Source organism: Pantherophis guttatus, chromosome 2 (assembly GCF_059756535.1).
Source record: "Pantherophis guttatus breed Tessera chromosome 2, ASM5975653v1, whole genome shotgun sequence".
Taxonomy (NCBI): Eukaryota; Metazoa; Chordata; class Lepidosauria; order Squamata; family Colubridae; genus Pantherophis; species Pantherophis guttatus.
The window spans coordinates 269,467,160-269,483,540 of record NC_142064.1 but is presented as its reverse complement, the minus strand read 5'-3'; the positions used below and the strand labels follow the sequence as shown (position 1 = coordinate 269,483,540).

General features: G+C 44.5%; 1 protein-coding gene across 6 annotated transcripts in view; it reads left to right on the top strand.

Moving 5' to 3' along the window:
- The window catches only part of LOC117662585 (uncharacterized), a 43,174-nt gene that overhangs the window by 17,546 nt on the left and 9,247 nt on the right, over nucleotides 1-16,381 (top strand). The window contains exons 1-4 of one of the 6 annotated variants that reach the window (XM_034412056.3): nucleotides 857-1,053; nucleotides 7,849-8,302; nucleotides 9,725-9,851; nucleotides 12,993-13,151. In XM_034412056.3, coding sequence (XP_034267947.2) covers nucleotides 8,018-8,302; nucleotides 9,725-9,851; nucleotides 12,993-13,151 — 571 coding nt within the window. In that variant the 5' untranslated portion in view covers nucleotides 857-1,053; nucleotides 7,849-8,017. Of the gene's footprint in view, nucleotides 1-856; nucleotides 1,054-5,408; nucleotides 7,497-7,848; nucleotides 8,303-9,724; nucleotides 9,852-12,992; nucleotides 13,152-16,381 lie in introns of those variants that run through there. The other 5 variants (XM_034412055.3, XM_087884297.1, XM_060691271.2 and 2 more) reach the window with 5 other exon arrangements.

The window sequence follows — 16,381 nt, the reverse complement described above, 5'->3', positions numbered from 1 at the left end:
ACAATGCATAATCAATCATCTAAATACATCTTTTGTGTCTTCTTCTTGCTCTGCCAATATTTATCATATCTTAATATTATCATTTCATTTATTATAACATTTCCCCCACATTTCTTACTTCTCTATTAATACACTTTATCTATCTTTTTTATTAGAAATTTTACAACAATTTCATCCCCACACAAACTTCAACCCCCCCTCCCCACATACTGCCCTGTGTGATCTCTTGCTGGCTTTCAATACCATCTCCATCAGTTTGGATCTGAGAGGATTTTGGGGGGGGGAGTGAGGTAGGGTGTTGTGCTGCTTCATCTCCTTTATCCAGGATTGATCCCATGTACTGACAAAACCAGTCAGTCAGCCTGACCCAGGATTGCTGTTGGCTCTGTTCACCATTAAACCATCTTTGCAATCAGCCTCTGTGTTTCCAATGTCTTTCTCCCAGCTTGGAACTGAGCGAGATGGATATTGCCCCCAACAGTACACTGCCCAATTGCCCGCATGTTGGCCCCACAAGGTGCTTCCCCCTTCATCCTTCCAGCACCCCCCACCCCTTACACACACACACTCTTTCAGCACCATCGATCCACTGCAGAGAAGATCCTCTACTAATCCAGGGATCTCCAGACTTGGCAACGTTAAGACTCGTGGACTCCAACTCCCAGAATTCCTCAGCCAGCAAAGCTGGCTGAGGAATTCTGGGAGTTGGAGTCCACGAGTCTTAACGTTGCCAAGTCTGGAGACCCCTGCTCTACCTCCCCGCTTTGCAGGGGAAAAAAAAAAGAGCCGGAAGTTGCCCTGAGCTATTGTCATTCCTCTCCCCCTCCACCGGCTCACACTTCCTGCTTCTCTAGGAGTGGCACCTCTATCTCCTTAACCCCTCGACCGCCGGGCTGGGAGAAGGGAACGAAGGCTCGCCCTTCTTTCTCACCGCCTTCGGTCGCTCCCGCTCCGATCCGGACGGCAGGAGGAGCCCCTCCGACCATCCCCGTCGGAGGGAAAGCGGAGGAGGAGATCCGGGGCTGCAAAGGAGGAAAAAAAAAAAAAAAAAAGGTAAAAAGCAGCGGGGAAGGAGCCCTAGCTGGCTGGTGGAAGGAGCCCAGATGTTGCCAATGGGTCAGTGGATCTAATGGTGGGATCCCCCACCCCCACCCGTCTTAAGATCGCATGCGGGGATCTCCCAAACCGGGGAGGCGAACTTGGGGAGATTGCAAGGAAAGGGTCCCCCCCACTTTCACCCTTCTCTGGATGCCACATGGCGTGGCCTTTGCACCGGCTCCTTTTGCAGCAGCCCTCATTCATTCGGAATGGGAGGGGGGGGAAGGGAATAAAATGTGTGCTTGTGATAAGGTCGGTCTGTTCCCTTTTCAAAATCAAAAAAAAAAAAAATGCACATTTTCCTTCTTAGGTTTATTTAACTTTGGCGGTAATTTGGGTTGAACCACACACACACATGTAAAGTATTGGCCGAGAGGATTTAGCTGTGCTCTGGAAGTCTTGGCACAATAGGGATTCCTTTTATTCAGGGAAAGCAATGATACTTGTTAGATGGGGAAGAAATGGAGGTTATTTATTAGTCCAATTTATTAGTCTAATTTATATGCCGCCCTTCTCCGTAGACTCAGGGCGGCTTACAATGCATTATAGCAATAGCCTGCATAGTTTTTTGTATATACCTGCTTATTAGGGCTTTCAGGCCCCCCCTAAGCGGTGTTGTTCTATACAAAGCTGGTTTATTGCCCCCACAATCCGGGTCCTCAATTTACCTACCTCGAAAGGATGGAAGGCTGAGTCAACCTTGAGCCTGGTGAGATTTGAACTCTCAGTAATTGCAGGTAGTGACATATTTTATTTTCCTGGGCTCCAAGGTGACTACAGATTGATTGATTGATTGATTGATTGATTGATTGATTGATTTACTTACTTACTTACTTACTTACTTACTTACTTTATTTTTTTTATTTTATTTTACTTTATTTTACTTCAAATTTATATACCGCCCTTCTCCCTAGGGACTCAGGGCGGTGTACAGCCAAGTAAAAACACATAAATACATAATAATACATAATAATACATAAATTAAGAACAAATTAAAAGGAAATATCTCAATTTGGCCCAACATTTAAAAAGACAAACGAATTTAAAATCATTTAAAAGGATTTGTTAGGCCAGCCCGGCTTGTTGGAAAAGGAAAGTTTTAAGGGCACAACGGAAGGCACGGCATTTATTTATTTATTACATGTATTTATATGCCGCCATTCTCCCGAAGGACTCAGGGCGGCGAACACAAGTTAAGAAACAAGTACAATAAAATCCCATTTTAAACCAAATAACTAATTAATAGTAAATAATAAAACCCAGAATCAGAGTCAGCCTATTTGTTTGAACAGCCAAGTCTTCAGGTCCCGACGGAAGGAACGGAGATCAGGAGCCGTCCGGAGCTCGGTAGGTAATTCATTCCAGAGGGTGGGAGCACCCACAGAGAACACCCTACCCCTGGGCACAGCAAGACGACATTGGCTCGCCGTCAGAACCCTGAGGACAGCGGCCCTATGTGAGCGAACAGGACGGTGAGAGGCAGGCAGGAGAAGGTCCTGCAAATATCCCGGACCTAAGTCATGTAGGGGACTGCAGCCAAGAAATTAAAAGACGCTTGCTCCTGGGAAGGAAAGCTATGGCAAATCTAGATAGCTTACTAAAAAGCAGACACATCACCCTGCCAACAAAAGTATAGTCAAGGCTATGGTTTTCCTAGTTGCAATATATGGCTGTGAAAGTTGGATTATAAGAAAGGCTGAGCGCCAAAGAATTGAGGCCTTTGAACTATGGTGCTGGAGAAGACTCCCGCGAGTCCCTTGGACTGCAAGGCGATCAAACTGGTCAGTCCTAGAGGAGATCAACCCTGACTGCTCTTTAGAAGGCTAGGTCTTGAAGAGGAAACACAAATACTTTGGCCACCTAATGAGAAGGAAGGAGTCACTGGAGAAGAGCCTAATGCTGGGAAAGATTGAGGGCAAAAGAAGAAGGGGATGACAGAGAATCCTAGTAGGTTAAATATTGCGATCAGATGAGGCAATAAGGTTAAGCTGCTACTTGTTTGCCTCTTCGCCTGTTTTTTTAACATTTCACTTAAATTTTTGGAGAATGCCAAAAGCTACCTATCCAAGAATATACCTTTTTTGGTGATTTTAACAAACATAATTATCTACAGTACTGTGGGTTCTACCTTTTTATGTTCTTATTGTTTTATTGCCTAATAAGAACAGATTATCTGAGCAGTTTATATAATAAGACTGAGAAACTGTGATGGATTTGCCCTCCCAAAAGGTTAGGTTTTTGGTCAACTTTAAAATGTCTCTAAACTTTAAAAGGGATGGACTTAATTTTGGATGTTAGATGTTCTTTGAAAAAAGTCAAGATTCCTCTCGGAAGGATTTATCCAGACAATATTTAGATATAGTATGTGAGGTTTTTCTTTGCTGTCACATTAACATTTTTATTTTGGAAATAAATTACTAGCTGTTAAGAAAAATAGGTCAACAGGAATTTAAAAATAATGAGCATATAAAAATGATCATGTATTTTCCCAGTTGTTCATTGTTTTTATAATTGTAGAAAAGCCACATGAAAATGTGGCTCCCCCCCATCTTTTTTATTTTCCTTTGCTTGTGTGTATACACATATTCAGTATATGTGTTTTCAAGTCAAAAGATCAATTTACCCACCAGCTGGGTTAATTACAGTATGGGTGAAATGCAGGTTTTGTGTTGTGATTCAAACAGAAACAACTCTTTAAGGATGTAGGTGTGTGTAAGTTACACAAAAAAGCAGCTTTGATGCTAGCAGATCTTGAGAAAAAGGAGGTGAAAAGTATCTAAACCTTGGCACGATCTTTGAAGATAAATGTCATTACTGTACAGTTAGTCCACAATTGGGATTGGGATTTTTTTCACTAAGTCATGCAGTTTTGCCAGATTTTACCATTTTTGCCCTGGTTGTTAAGTGATTCCGGCTTCCCCGACTTTGTTTGTCAGAAGCTGACTGGGGAAGTCACAAATGGCAATCACGTTGATCCCAGGACACTGCACAGTGTGTATCATAAATACACACTGGTTGCCGAGCGTCCCAATTTTAGAATCAGAATCAGAATAGAGCAGAAAGGGACCTTCGAGGTCTTCTAGTCCAGCCCCCTGCTTAAGCAGGAGATCCTAGATACCATTTCAGACAAGGGACTATCCAGTCTCTTTTTAAAAACCTCCAGTGATGAAGCACCCACAACTTCTGAAGGCGAAGCTGTTCCACTGGTTAATTGTCCTCACTGTTAGGAAGTTTCTCCTGAATTCCAGGATTTTAGAGCAAACCGCAGAGGCTAGTCTCAGTGGTAATTTGGAGTCATTTGTCATAAATCGCATTTATGCACAAAGTTTTTTTTTTAAAGTTTTTATTACACACAAAATACACATACACATACAAATGCGACAAATACGACATTAATAACATAAATAACATCTAAACGTAATGTCTGATTTCCTCCGACATCAATAGCCTAAATTCTTCAATATATATTCCTTCCTCTCGCCTTGTATAACGATATTATTTTTTAATATTTAATTATGCGTTGTTATATCTTATTTGGTACAGAATTTTGTTTTACTCTTTTAGGATCCTCTTTTGGTTTTGGTTTTTCCCTCTAACCATTGATACCACCTTTGCCAAACCAGGTAGTAGTCAGATTCTTCCTTTCCTTGAATTTCCTTGGTGAGTCTGTCCATCTCAGCACATTCCATGACTTTAGATATTATTCTATCTTGTGTTGGGACTTCTTCCAACTTCCAATTTTGTGCATAAGTGATCCTTTGAGGCAGTCAAAATATGTGTGATCAAATATATTATTTCTCTGTCGTAATTACCTGTAAATATGCCTGATAAATATGTTTCCGGTCTTAGAGGTACTTTTTGAGCTGTTATTTGTTCCAATTGGGTTTTGATATTATTCCAGAATTGTTTGGCTTTGGGACACGACCACCACATGTGGTAGTATGTTCCTTTTTGTGCTTTGCATTTCCAGCAGAGTGAAGATGTATTGGGGAACATTTTGGAGATCCGTATGCACAAAGTTTTTAATTCAGCTGTTCTGCTGGAGAGCCGAAGCTGTTCTGTTTCGACCAACTTGGCCACCCTCCAGATGTGCTGGACTACAGCTCCCATCGCTCCGCAGGCTGGGTATGGGCCTACCCGCTGGGGATGATGGGGCTGGCAATCCAGACTCATTTGAGAGCATCTGGTTCTGGGAAATCTGATCTGTGGTCTTTCCTGGAATGCTGCTTTACCGTGAAAATTCTCTCTAAAGGGTTAAATTGACGGAGACGTCTATTCCTAGGGTGTCTTCTAGGAAGAAGAGTTATAAAATGGGTTTAGGTCACTTCCTGCTTTTAACGCTATTTCTCCTCCCCCCTCCCTTTCTACCATAAGAATTTTTTTCCAGTCTGGGGGTCAATGGCTGGGCAGGACCCGGTGAGTTTCTTAAGTTTAAGGAGGGGCGAAGAGAGAGACTCAAGAATGTAGAATAGAATGGCTATGATGAAATCCAAGAGAACAAGACAGGATTAAGACTTAAATGGATGGATGGCCCTGCTAGTTTGAGGAATAAGGAAGCAGATGGGGTTGCAATAAGGCTGCTTCTGGTTGCACAGAGAGCCCCCTAAACACACACACACACACACACACACACACACACACAAACACACAAACAAATGCAAGACGAGGGAGGTCCTTGCAAACAGAACCCCTGTTAAGTATTTTTTTTTTTTGCATTTTTAAGTTTTGCATTTTTTTGCAAAGCGCGTGTTTTCTTCATTGATTGCAATGCAGTGCCGTCTGTTAAGGAGCCTTTTCAAGTTATACAGGTAGTCCTCAACATACGACCGCAATTGAACCCAAAATTGATGTTGCCAAGCGAGACGGCGGTTAAGTGAGTTTGGCCCCATTTTAGGATCTTTCTTGCCAGAGTTGTTAAGTGAGTCACTGCTGTGGTTAAGTGAGTCACACGGTCGTTCAAGAGAATCCAGTGCCCCCATTCAATTTGCTTGGTAGAACATCGCAGAAGGGGATCGCGTGATTCCGGGATACCGCAACCGTCATAAATATAAAACCGATTGCCAAGCATCCGAATGTTGACCGGTTGTGAGTATGAAAAACGGTTATAGGTCACTTTTTTCAGGGCCGTTGTAACTTTGGAACGGTTACTAAATGAACGGTTGTAAGTCGAGGTATAGTGTACAGTATCCCTCAGTGGGAGAATTTATGAGCCTGCAAGGGATCGGTAGAGACCTGAACGACAGATCTCCGATTGGTGTTTTTATTGTGATAGTGTTGTGGCCCGTACGCGGCTTGTGCAGCTAGTAGCTGATTCAGACAGCGAGGAGGCTGGTGTAGTGATTCGCCAGTAGCCTGTGCAGCTGGCATTCGAGTCAGACAATGAGGAGGCTGGAGAAGATGTGGTGCCAGAGGCAGGGACTCAGCCAGGGCCTTCAGAACCTCCAGAAGCTCCCTTAAGTGAAGAGGAAAAAGAGGAGGAGCCTCTTCTCGATGCACGGGCGCGCAGAGCTGCCAAAAGGCAGGAGTGGCTCCTCAGGAGAAGGTCTCCTCGAAAGTAAGGTTTGGGGCTAATTGGCCACTCCCCTAGCCTATTTAAGGAGGAACGCCGACTGAACCAATTTGCAGGGAACAACTTAGTTCACATACCTTTGTGTTTTGTCTTGCTTATCTTATCAGCTTCCTGCAAATTGCTTCTGGGCATTCTGCCAATCATAGTAAGCTTTCAGTTATTATTCTTTGAATTCTTGGCGGTGTTAATGCAATTAATTAACAGCCGTTGTTGTAAAAGACTAGTTTATTCAGTAAACTAAGGTTTGAACGGACTTTGTGTGCGCTGTGTTCTTTGGGGTCCGTAGCTGGGGCAGAACAGATGGACTAGAACAAGGGTCTGCAATCTTAAGCACTCAAAGAGCCATTTGGACCCATTCCCCATAGAAAAGAAAACACTGGGAGCCACAAAATCTGGGTGGGTGTGACCAACTCAACGTCACTCACTCCCAGTCACATGACTCCCAGCCACACCTACCCAGGTTTTGTGACTCCCAGTGTTTTCTGTGGGAAACGGGTATTTTTGTCTGTCTCTCTCTGTCTCTGTCTCTGTCTCTCTCTCCCCTTCTGTGTGTCTTTCTCTCTCTCTGTCTCTCTTTCTCTATCTCTACCCCTCTGAGCTGGTCAGGAACACGGTTGTTAAGTGATCTGGCTTCCTCATTGACTTTGCTTGTCAGAAGGTCGTAAAAGTTGGTCACATAACCCCAGGACACTGCCACTGTCATAAGTATGACAGAGCCTGGTGGCGCAGCAGACTAGTAGCCTGTTATTAACATTCAGCTGCCTGCAATTACTGCAAGTTCGAATCTCCCCAGGCTTCAAGGTTGACTCAGCCTTCCATCCTTTCTAAGGTAGGTAAAATGAGGACCCAGTTTGTGGGGGCAATAAGCTGACTTTGTATAAATATACAAAAGTATGAAGGCTATTGCTTAACACATTGTAAGCCGCCCTGAGTCTCCGGAGAAGGGCGGCATATAAATCAAATTTTAAAAAAAGTATGAGTCGGTTGCCAAGTTTCTGAATTTTGATCACGTGACGATGGGGATGCTGCAACGGTCATCCGTGTTAAAGAGGGTCATAAGTCCCTTCTTTCAGTGTAACTTTGAATCGTCGTTAACTGAACTGTTCTAAGTCGAAGATTACCTGTCCATGATTAGTTTTTCTGTGTCAAGCTATGATGGCATTTTTTTTTTCCTTTTTCAGGTAAGGAAAGAACTTCTCGCTAGCTGGAAATCAGCCAGTCTTGCCTCTTGGGTGACCGTGTCCTTCAGCCGGTGTTACCAAGCAACAATACGTTGACTTTGTAGAATCAAGAACTTGAGCCTCTGGGCTTTCTCGCCTCTTCAGATTCCAGCTGTGTTGGTCCCTGAAGATGAGGACCAAGCAAGGAGACCCTTTGCCTGCGAGCCCAGAGTTGAGGGACAGGCTGAAGCAGGAAGAGAAAATGTGTGAACTGGATGTGGTAGGCCCCCAAATGGCTCCCCAGGCCTCTCCAGCCTTCCAGCCTGGGAATAGCAGGGGGAAAAAGGGAGCAGCCATCTTGGATGAAGAGAATGCCGTCCGCTTGGACACATCCCAGGATCAGATGCAAAACCAGGAATGGCAAAGGCAAAAGCTGCTAGAAGATCTCTTACTGGGGAAAGCAGAAGAAGATCAGGTGAGCCTGGGACCGCCTGGCATTTTCAAGGAGGGATCTGGTGTTTCAAGAGGAAGGTGGCATGGAAGTGGTGATTACCGAAAAGGTTCTTCAGGGTGGCCGGATCTCCTGACTTTAAAGTGGCATTTCTAAAACAGAGGAGATCAGATGGGCCCCTGGAGTGTATGGATCTCAGATCGGATGCCTGCGGATCCAATAAAAAAATCGGGACTAATCCGATGGCACTTTTTCTGACTAACACAGAGCTGTGCAATTTTGGTGTTGCTTGCCATCCAGAACGTTGGGGTTCAGGGCAGTCAAAGAAGCAGAGATGGGGGGTGGGGCAAGATAGGTATGGGGGGCTGGGGAGTTGTAGGTAAGATGGGTGTGTAAGGGCTGGGAGGAAGCAAGCCTGGAATTTGTTTGTTGGCTTGTTTGTTTGCAAAATATATTGGCCGCCCATCTTACCACAACTCTGGGAATGGCTTGGATTGGGGTGAGTCCTCGGGATAATGACCAGTGGGATTTCATGTAATGATGGCAAGCGCTGGGATTGTCATCACTAACTGAGGTACCTTCTCACATGCCTTCTCGCTTTATGACTGCAAGAGAAATTCCGATCTCGACCGTGGTCATAAGTCGAGGGCTATCTATATTTAAACCACTTTCTCCAACCCTGTGGTTTGGCCTAGTCCTCCCCTCATCCATAGCTGTTCTGCCCCAGCTACGGACCCCAAAGAATATAGCACACACAAAGTTTGTACAAAACTTAATTTACTAAAATAACTCAGTCTTTTTCAAAACAAAGGCTGTTAATAAACGTTCTTAACCTTAGCCTCCAAGAAACCAAAGATAAAGTAATCACAATCTTACTAAGGTTGGCAGAAAGCCCAGAAGCAATTTTGCAGAGAATCCAGACGCGAAGTAGAGTGAACTAAAGTTGTTCCCTACAACTTGCTTCAGTCGGCGTTCCTCCTTAAATAGGCTAAGGGAGTGGCCAATTAGCCCCAAGCCTTACTCTCGAGGAGACCTCCTCCTGAGGAGCCACTTCTGCCTTTTGGCAGCTCTGCGTGCCCGTGCATGAAGAAGAGGCTCCTCCTCTTCGTCCTCTTCACTTAAAGGAGCTTCTGGAGGTTCTGAAGGCTGTGGCTGAATCCCCACCTCTGGCACCACATCTTCTCCAGCCTCCTCATTGTCTGACTCGAGTGCCAGCTGCACAGGCTGCTGGCGCAGCATCACACCAGCCTCCTCGCTGTCAGAATCAGCTACAATCCACACAGGCCGCGTACGGGCCACAACAATAGCCAATTTACACCTTGAGGACTTGTAATGCCTCCTATCTGGAGGAACAGTGGTTTGGTGAAAGCTGGCCTGGGCTAACGGGAGGGATGTGCACTCCGAATCGTGTGGCTCTTAAGAAATATTCTCTCTCCTCCACCTCAGGGACCGGTGACTTTTGAGGAAGTGGCCGTGCGCTTCAGCAAGGGCGAATGGGGGATGCTGGATCCAGAGCAGAGGGCGCTCTATCAGGAAGTCATGGTGGAAAACTACGGGACCCTGGTCTCTTTGGGTAAGAGTCCGTTTGATCCTCTGGGGGGGAGGGAAGCTTTCTTTTATCGTTATAAAGGATGAGGTTTCTCCATGCGAAGCCAAACAGGATGAACAAGATGGCAACTTGAAAGCTTTGCAAGTTGACATTTTGGATCATGGCTCATGAATTAATTAGGGCATCTTTCGGAAACTTGACACAAGAAAGCAACAGGATGGCATATGATAAATATTATGGCATAAGTATCATGGCGTATCATAAATATGAGCCAGCTGGGTGCTGCAGTTGCCCAAAAAGCCAAGGCTGCATTAACAGAGGAACAGAATCAAGATCACCTGAAGTGTTAATATCACTTTATAATGCCTTGGTAAGGCCACACTTAGAATACGGCATCCAGTTTTGGTCACCACGATGTAAAAAAGTTGTGGAGACTCTAGAAAGAGTGCAGAGAAGAGCAACAAGGATGATTTGGGGACTGGAGGCTAAAATATATGAAGAACGGTTGCAGGAACTGGGTATGTCTAGTTTGATGAAAAGAAGGATGAGGGGAGACATGATAGCTGTGTTCCAATATCTTCAGGGAGGGAGACAGAAGAGGGAGTCAAGCTATTCTCCAAAGCACCTGAGGGCAGGACAAGAAGCAATGTGTGGAAACTAATCAAGGAGAGAAGCAACCTAGAACTAAGGAGAAATTTCCTGACAGGGAGAATAAAGAATCAGTGGAACAGCTTGCCTCCAGAAGTTGTGAGTGCTCCAACACTGAAAGCTTTTAAGAAGAGATTGGACAACCATTTGTCTGAAATGGTTTCCTGCCTAAGCAGAGGGTTGGACTAGAAGAGCTCCTAGATCCCTTTCAACTCTGTTATTCTAGCATTCAGGCCTTCCGTTCATGGATGGAGCCATTGAGCCACTGCTGCTCCTGCCAAAAATTCCCTGTTTAGTGCTTAGCATTGTGATGGCAATTTTGGGGCTGAAAAATTTGGAAAATGCCCTGCTTGACTCTGCTGGTGTGTCACTCTGCCCCGAACAAAAGAGAAAGAGTACATATAGATTTGTTTTTTTAAAAAAAATACAATTGTGTGTGATCCTAAGATTTGTTGCACAGAGGTTATATTTACCATATTTTTCAGAGTATAAGACGCACCAGAGTATAAGATGCACCTTAGTTTTGGGGGAGGAAAATAAGAAAAAAGCTGATTGGCAGGTGGATCGGCCTCCTGGAATACTCCCAATCAGCTGTTCCCAGAGGTGAATTTTAGTAACAGGTTCCTTGGTTGTGAGCTCTCTGTCTTGCTTTTTTTTCTGCCTCTGAAAGCCTCAGAAACAGCTTCAGAAAAAAAGCCTCTGAAGCTCTGTTTGGGGGCTTCTTTTCTGAAGCTTTGTTTCTGATGCTTTTTTCTGCCTCTGAAAACTCCATTTTGAGAAGCTGGGCAGGGCTATATTCGGAGTATAAGACGCACCTGGATTTTCACCCTCTTATTTGGGGGAAAAAGGTGCCTTTTATACTCTGAAAAATATGGTAAGTGATAGGCCTCTGCAGCCTATTTGAGCCAGCTTCGGGTAACATGAGTTCTTGAAGTGGCTTCGGAGAATGCTCTTCCGCTTACTCTGCAGTCTCCAAAAATTGCAGAAAGCACACCCCGTTCTCACACAATTTTTGAAAGCTCTGGAAGTCGCACGAGAACATAGCCTTCTCAGGCCGCTTCCGGAGGCCACGCGAGAGTACGTCCCATTCTCACGCAAGCTCCATGGATCTCTGAAAATCACATGAGAATGGGGCGTGCTTTCAAGAATAGTTGTCAGATGTTGGTGAACGCTGGCAAAACATTGTGGCGTGTTATCTTTGACATACATGTCATAGGTTTGCCATCACTGGTCTGGCATTTCAGGTACAGCTAGGAAAGGCTAGCCAGGTTCCTACCTCAAAAGGGTGTCAAAAACCTTCCTTTTGGAGAACAAGGTGTCCTGCAAGCCTCTAATCGATCCCGCTGTCCTTCAGGTGATTTTTCTAGAAATTAATCTGGGTAGGTTAAAGGAGATCCCAAATGTTTAGTAGCTGGACTCCAAATAAAGTAGGTTCCTTTCTCCCAAGGGATGTGCAAAACCAGCATTTTGGAACGAAATGTTCTGGAGAGCTGCAGGATATCCAGTTTCTCCTCCAGGCTACCCTGATGGCCCCTTTATGACTTGTGGACTTCAACTCCCAGAATCCCTGAGCCATCATGGGGAAACAATGGCCCTTTTATGACTTGTGGACTTCAACTCCCAGAATCCCTGAGCCATCATGGGGAACAATGGCCCCTTTATGACTTGTGGACTTCAACTCCCAGAGTTCCTGAGCTATCATGGGGAACAATGGCCCTTTTATGACTTGTGGACTTCAACTCCCAGAATCCCTGAGCCATCATGGGGAACAATGGCTCCTTTATGACTTGTGGACTTCAACTCCCAGAGTTCCTGAGCTATCATGGGGAACAATGGCCCTTTTATGACTTGTGGACTTCAACTCCCAGAATCCCTGAGCCATCATGGGGAACAATGGCCCCTTTATGACTTGTGGACTTCAACTCCCAGAGTTCCTGAGCTATCATGGGGAACAATGGCCCCTTTATTATTATTATTATTATTATTTTATTAATTTAATTTGTATACCGCCCTTCTCCCAGAAGGGACTCAGGGCGGTGAACAGCCAAAATTAAAAAACATACAAATACAAAACTTAAGATAATTAAAAAAAATTAAATCATTGGCTTCCCAATTTAAAACCCCCAAGTCTATAAAATTTAAAATCCCAATTAAGAGCCATTTAGGCTAGGCTGGCTTGGTGGAATAAATAAGTCTTCAGGGCCTTACGGAAGGTCCGGAGGTCCGGGATCAGTCGTATTCCAGGAGGCAGCTCGTTCCACAGGGCGGGTGCCCCCACATTTATGACTTGTGGACTTCAACTCCCAGAGTTCCTGAGCCAGCAAATCATAAAGGGGTCATCGTTCCCCACCCCTGTGTTACAACAAAGATCTAAGAATAAAAGGTATTTGCAGAAATCCACATGAGTCCTGCTTCCTGAGCTTAACAGAGCTTGACAGTCATTTCTATATAGGGAAAAGGATCTTGGCTTGAAGTCCTGCTTCTCCCTAACTTTTCCAATCGGCTTGATTGCAACAGGTGACACCTGGGGGAATGATGGCAAGAATAGACCGGTTGGGATGGTGGCCAGTGAAGGACCAGGGAAAGAAGTGGAAGACAATCTGTGGAATCAGAGTGGGGGAAAGGAAGAAGAAGAAGAGACTCAACCAACTGAGACATGGCCAAAGGAATCAGCAGGTATTGAATGAAGAAAGCTTTGTTTAGGATTCATATTGCCGCCTTTGATGATTGTGGGAATTGGGGCATGGAGTAGCATCAGGTTCTGATCTCCTGGCCAGAGTCTTAGTACTTGAGGTCATCTCTTGAAATGAAATACAGGGAGTCTTAGGAGAGAAGGGAGAAAAAGCAGAAAAAGAGGCTGTCTGCTACAGCCCAGAGATTTCTCTTCAATTCCTGTTTTTTTGTGGGGTTTTTCATGTATTACCCTGCACAATGGAGAATTTTGCAGAGCATAGTTTTCGAGTGCAGCTCAGGATCTGATAAATCCAATGAAACTCTGAACACGAGGCAACTGATAATCAGTTTTATTCTTTTTATTGAAAAAGTTTTTCAAATACAAATTCCCCCCCTTTTTTTTTCCCCCTCCCTAACCTCCCCCTCCCCCTCCCCTCCCTCCATGGCTTCTGCAAGATGAAATCCAAATTAATATCACATTATATAATACTTTACCACCCTTTTACACCACCCCCTATATGCTAAACATTTCTTTCTAACATTATTATTATGTCCCTGGTATACTATACATTTCAAAACAGCATTCGGCTATAAAACTATATAATAGCTCCTAATTTGGCATTTATTCTACTCATAATCTACCCATTTCCTCCACCCCCATACATATATCTCTTAATTCAAATCTTTTAAGTATATTAATATCTAAACATAACATCCCTTTTCCTAAACTAAGCAATCAGTAATGTTACCTATCACCTTGTACCATATCAATTTTGTTTCACCCACTTTCCTACAGGTCTACCATACATAATATATTTAATATCTTTATTCTTCTGCCCGTATCACTAAGAGATATTTCCATATATAAACAAAACTCTCAAGTGACTTTAAATTTGTAATCCATATAATATCTTCTGTAATGTCTTTCAACTAGATTGTTAATTCTATCGCCCGTGTTAGGGTAACATCAAGTCCTGCTTCCAACAGCATATTCAGTATCTTCAGTTACCATCTGCCCCCATCATTAATATGTATTTCTGTATATATAAAAAAAAACCCATAATCAGTTTCATTTTTGATCAGAAAGCAAAACTGGGCGACCTTTTTATCTCCCACCTTAAACAGAGCAGGCAGAGAGAAAAAGCAAAAGCCGAAGCCGCCGCACACGTGCAAAAACTTTTTCTCGGACTTCTTATAGTTTACCCAGTAAACTTTCAATAGCAATAGCACTTAGCCTTATATACCGCTTCATAGTGCTTGTTACAGCCCTCTCTAAGCGATTTGCAGAGTCGACATATTGACCCCAACAATCTGGGTCCTCATTTTACCCACCTCGGAAGGAAGGTAGGCTGAGTCAACCTTGACCTAGTCAGGATCCAACTCCTGGCTGTGGGCAGAGTTAGTTTGCAGTGCTGCATTCTAACCATTGGGTCATCAGGGCTCATAACCTAAGATAAGATAACCCTAACCTTAATCCTAACCCTAATCCTAACCCTAACATAATACATAACATAAGATAACAAAATAACATAACCATAACCATAACCATAACCTAACCCCGTGATAGCGAACCTATGGCACACGTGCCACAGGCAGCACGTGGAGCCATGTTGCCTGGCACGCCAGCTCAGCTCCGGTGTGCATGCGTCGGAGTCTTGGGAGGCTGGGGACAGCAAAAAAGTCACTTCCTGTCCAACCAGAAGTTGGGAATCTGGCCTTTTCAGGCCTCCGAGGGGGTGGGGAAGGCTGTTTTCGCCCTCCCCAGATGCATAGAGAGGATCTGGAGCCAGGTGAGAAAGAAAAACGGGCCTACCGGGCCATCGTGTGCTAGGAGCGGGGGGAAGGGGGGTTGCATGCACGGGGCGGGGTGCATAGAATTATGGGTGTGGGCACACGTGCATGCGAACCTCCCCCACCCCCACCCCCTTCCTGGCACACGATGGCAAAAAGCTTAGCCATCACTGACCTAACCTAAGATAACCTAACCCTAACCCTAATCCTAACATAAAACATAACATAAGATTTATTTATTTATTTATTAGTTCGATTTATATGCCGCCCTTCTCCGGAGACTCAGGGCGGTTTACAATGCGTTAAGCAATAGCCTTCATACTTTTGTATATACCTGCTTAGTAGGGCTTTCGGGGGGGCCCTAAGTGGTGTTCTTTTTTATACAAAGTCAGTTTATTGCCCCCACAATCCAGGTCCTCATTTTACCTACCTCAAAAGGATGGAAGGCTGAGTCAACCTTGAGCCTGGTGAGAATTGAACTCGCAGTAATTGCAGGCAGCTGGCAGCTAAGTGCTACTTTAACAGCACTTAGTCCACTGCGCCACCAGGCTTGTTATCACCAAGATAACAAAATAACATAACCATACCTAACCTAACCTAACCATTATTTTGTGGTGCTCTGGTTGTGCTTCAGGTGTTGTTTTGTTTCTTTGCTTTAATCCTGGACAAATGGGCTTTTTTTTTTTCCATTTAAACAAAAGAAACTTGTTAAAATGAGCAACTTTGAAAAATTGTTTTGGGAAATGAGAACTGCTGATTTCTATCCTGGAAAGAGCTAAAGCCCTGGTGGTGAATCTATGGCATGTGTACCAGAGGTGGCACGTAGAGCCCTCTCTGTGGGCATGTGCACCGTCGCCCAAGCCCAGCTCTATTGGGTTTCCCGGGGAAAGAGAGGGACAGAGAGGGACGGAGGGAAAGAGAAAGAGAGAGAGAGAGAAACAGAGAGAGAAAGAGAAAGGGAGGGAAAGAGAGAGGGAGAGAGAGAGGGAGAGAGAAACAGAGATGAGAGGGAAGGAAAGAGAGAAAGAAAGAGAGACAGAGAAACAGAGAGAGAAAGAGAAAGGGAGGGAAAGAGAGGGAGAGAGAGAGGGAGAGAGAAACAGAGATGAGAGGGAGGGAAAGAGAGAAAGAAAGAGAGAGAGAGGGAGGGAAAGAGGGAGGGAGGGAAAGAGAGAGAGAGAGAAAGTGGGGGAAGAGAGACAGAGAAACAGAAAGAGAAAGGGAGGGAAAGAGAGGGAGAGAGAGAGAAACAGATGAGAGGGAGGGAAAGAGAGAAAGAAAGGGAGAAAAAAGGGAGAAAGAGAGAGGGAGGGAGGGAAAGAGAAAGAGAGAGAGATAGAGAGTGGGGGAAGAGAGAGAAACAGATAAGGAGAGGGAGGGAAAGAGAAAGAAAGAGGGAGAAAAGAAAAAGAGGGAGGGAAAGAGAGAAACAGATAAGGAGA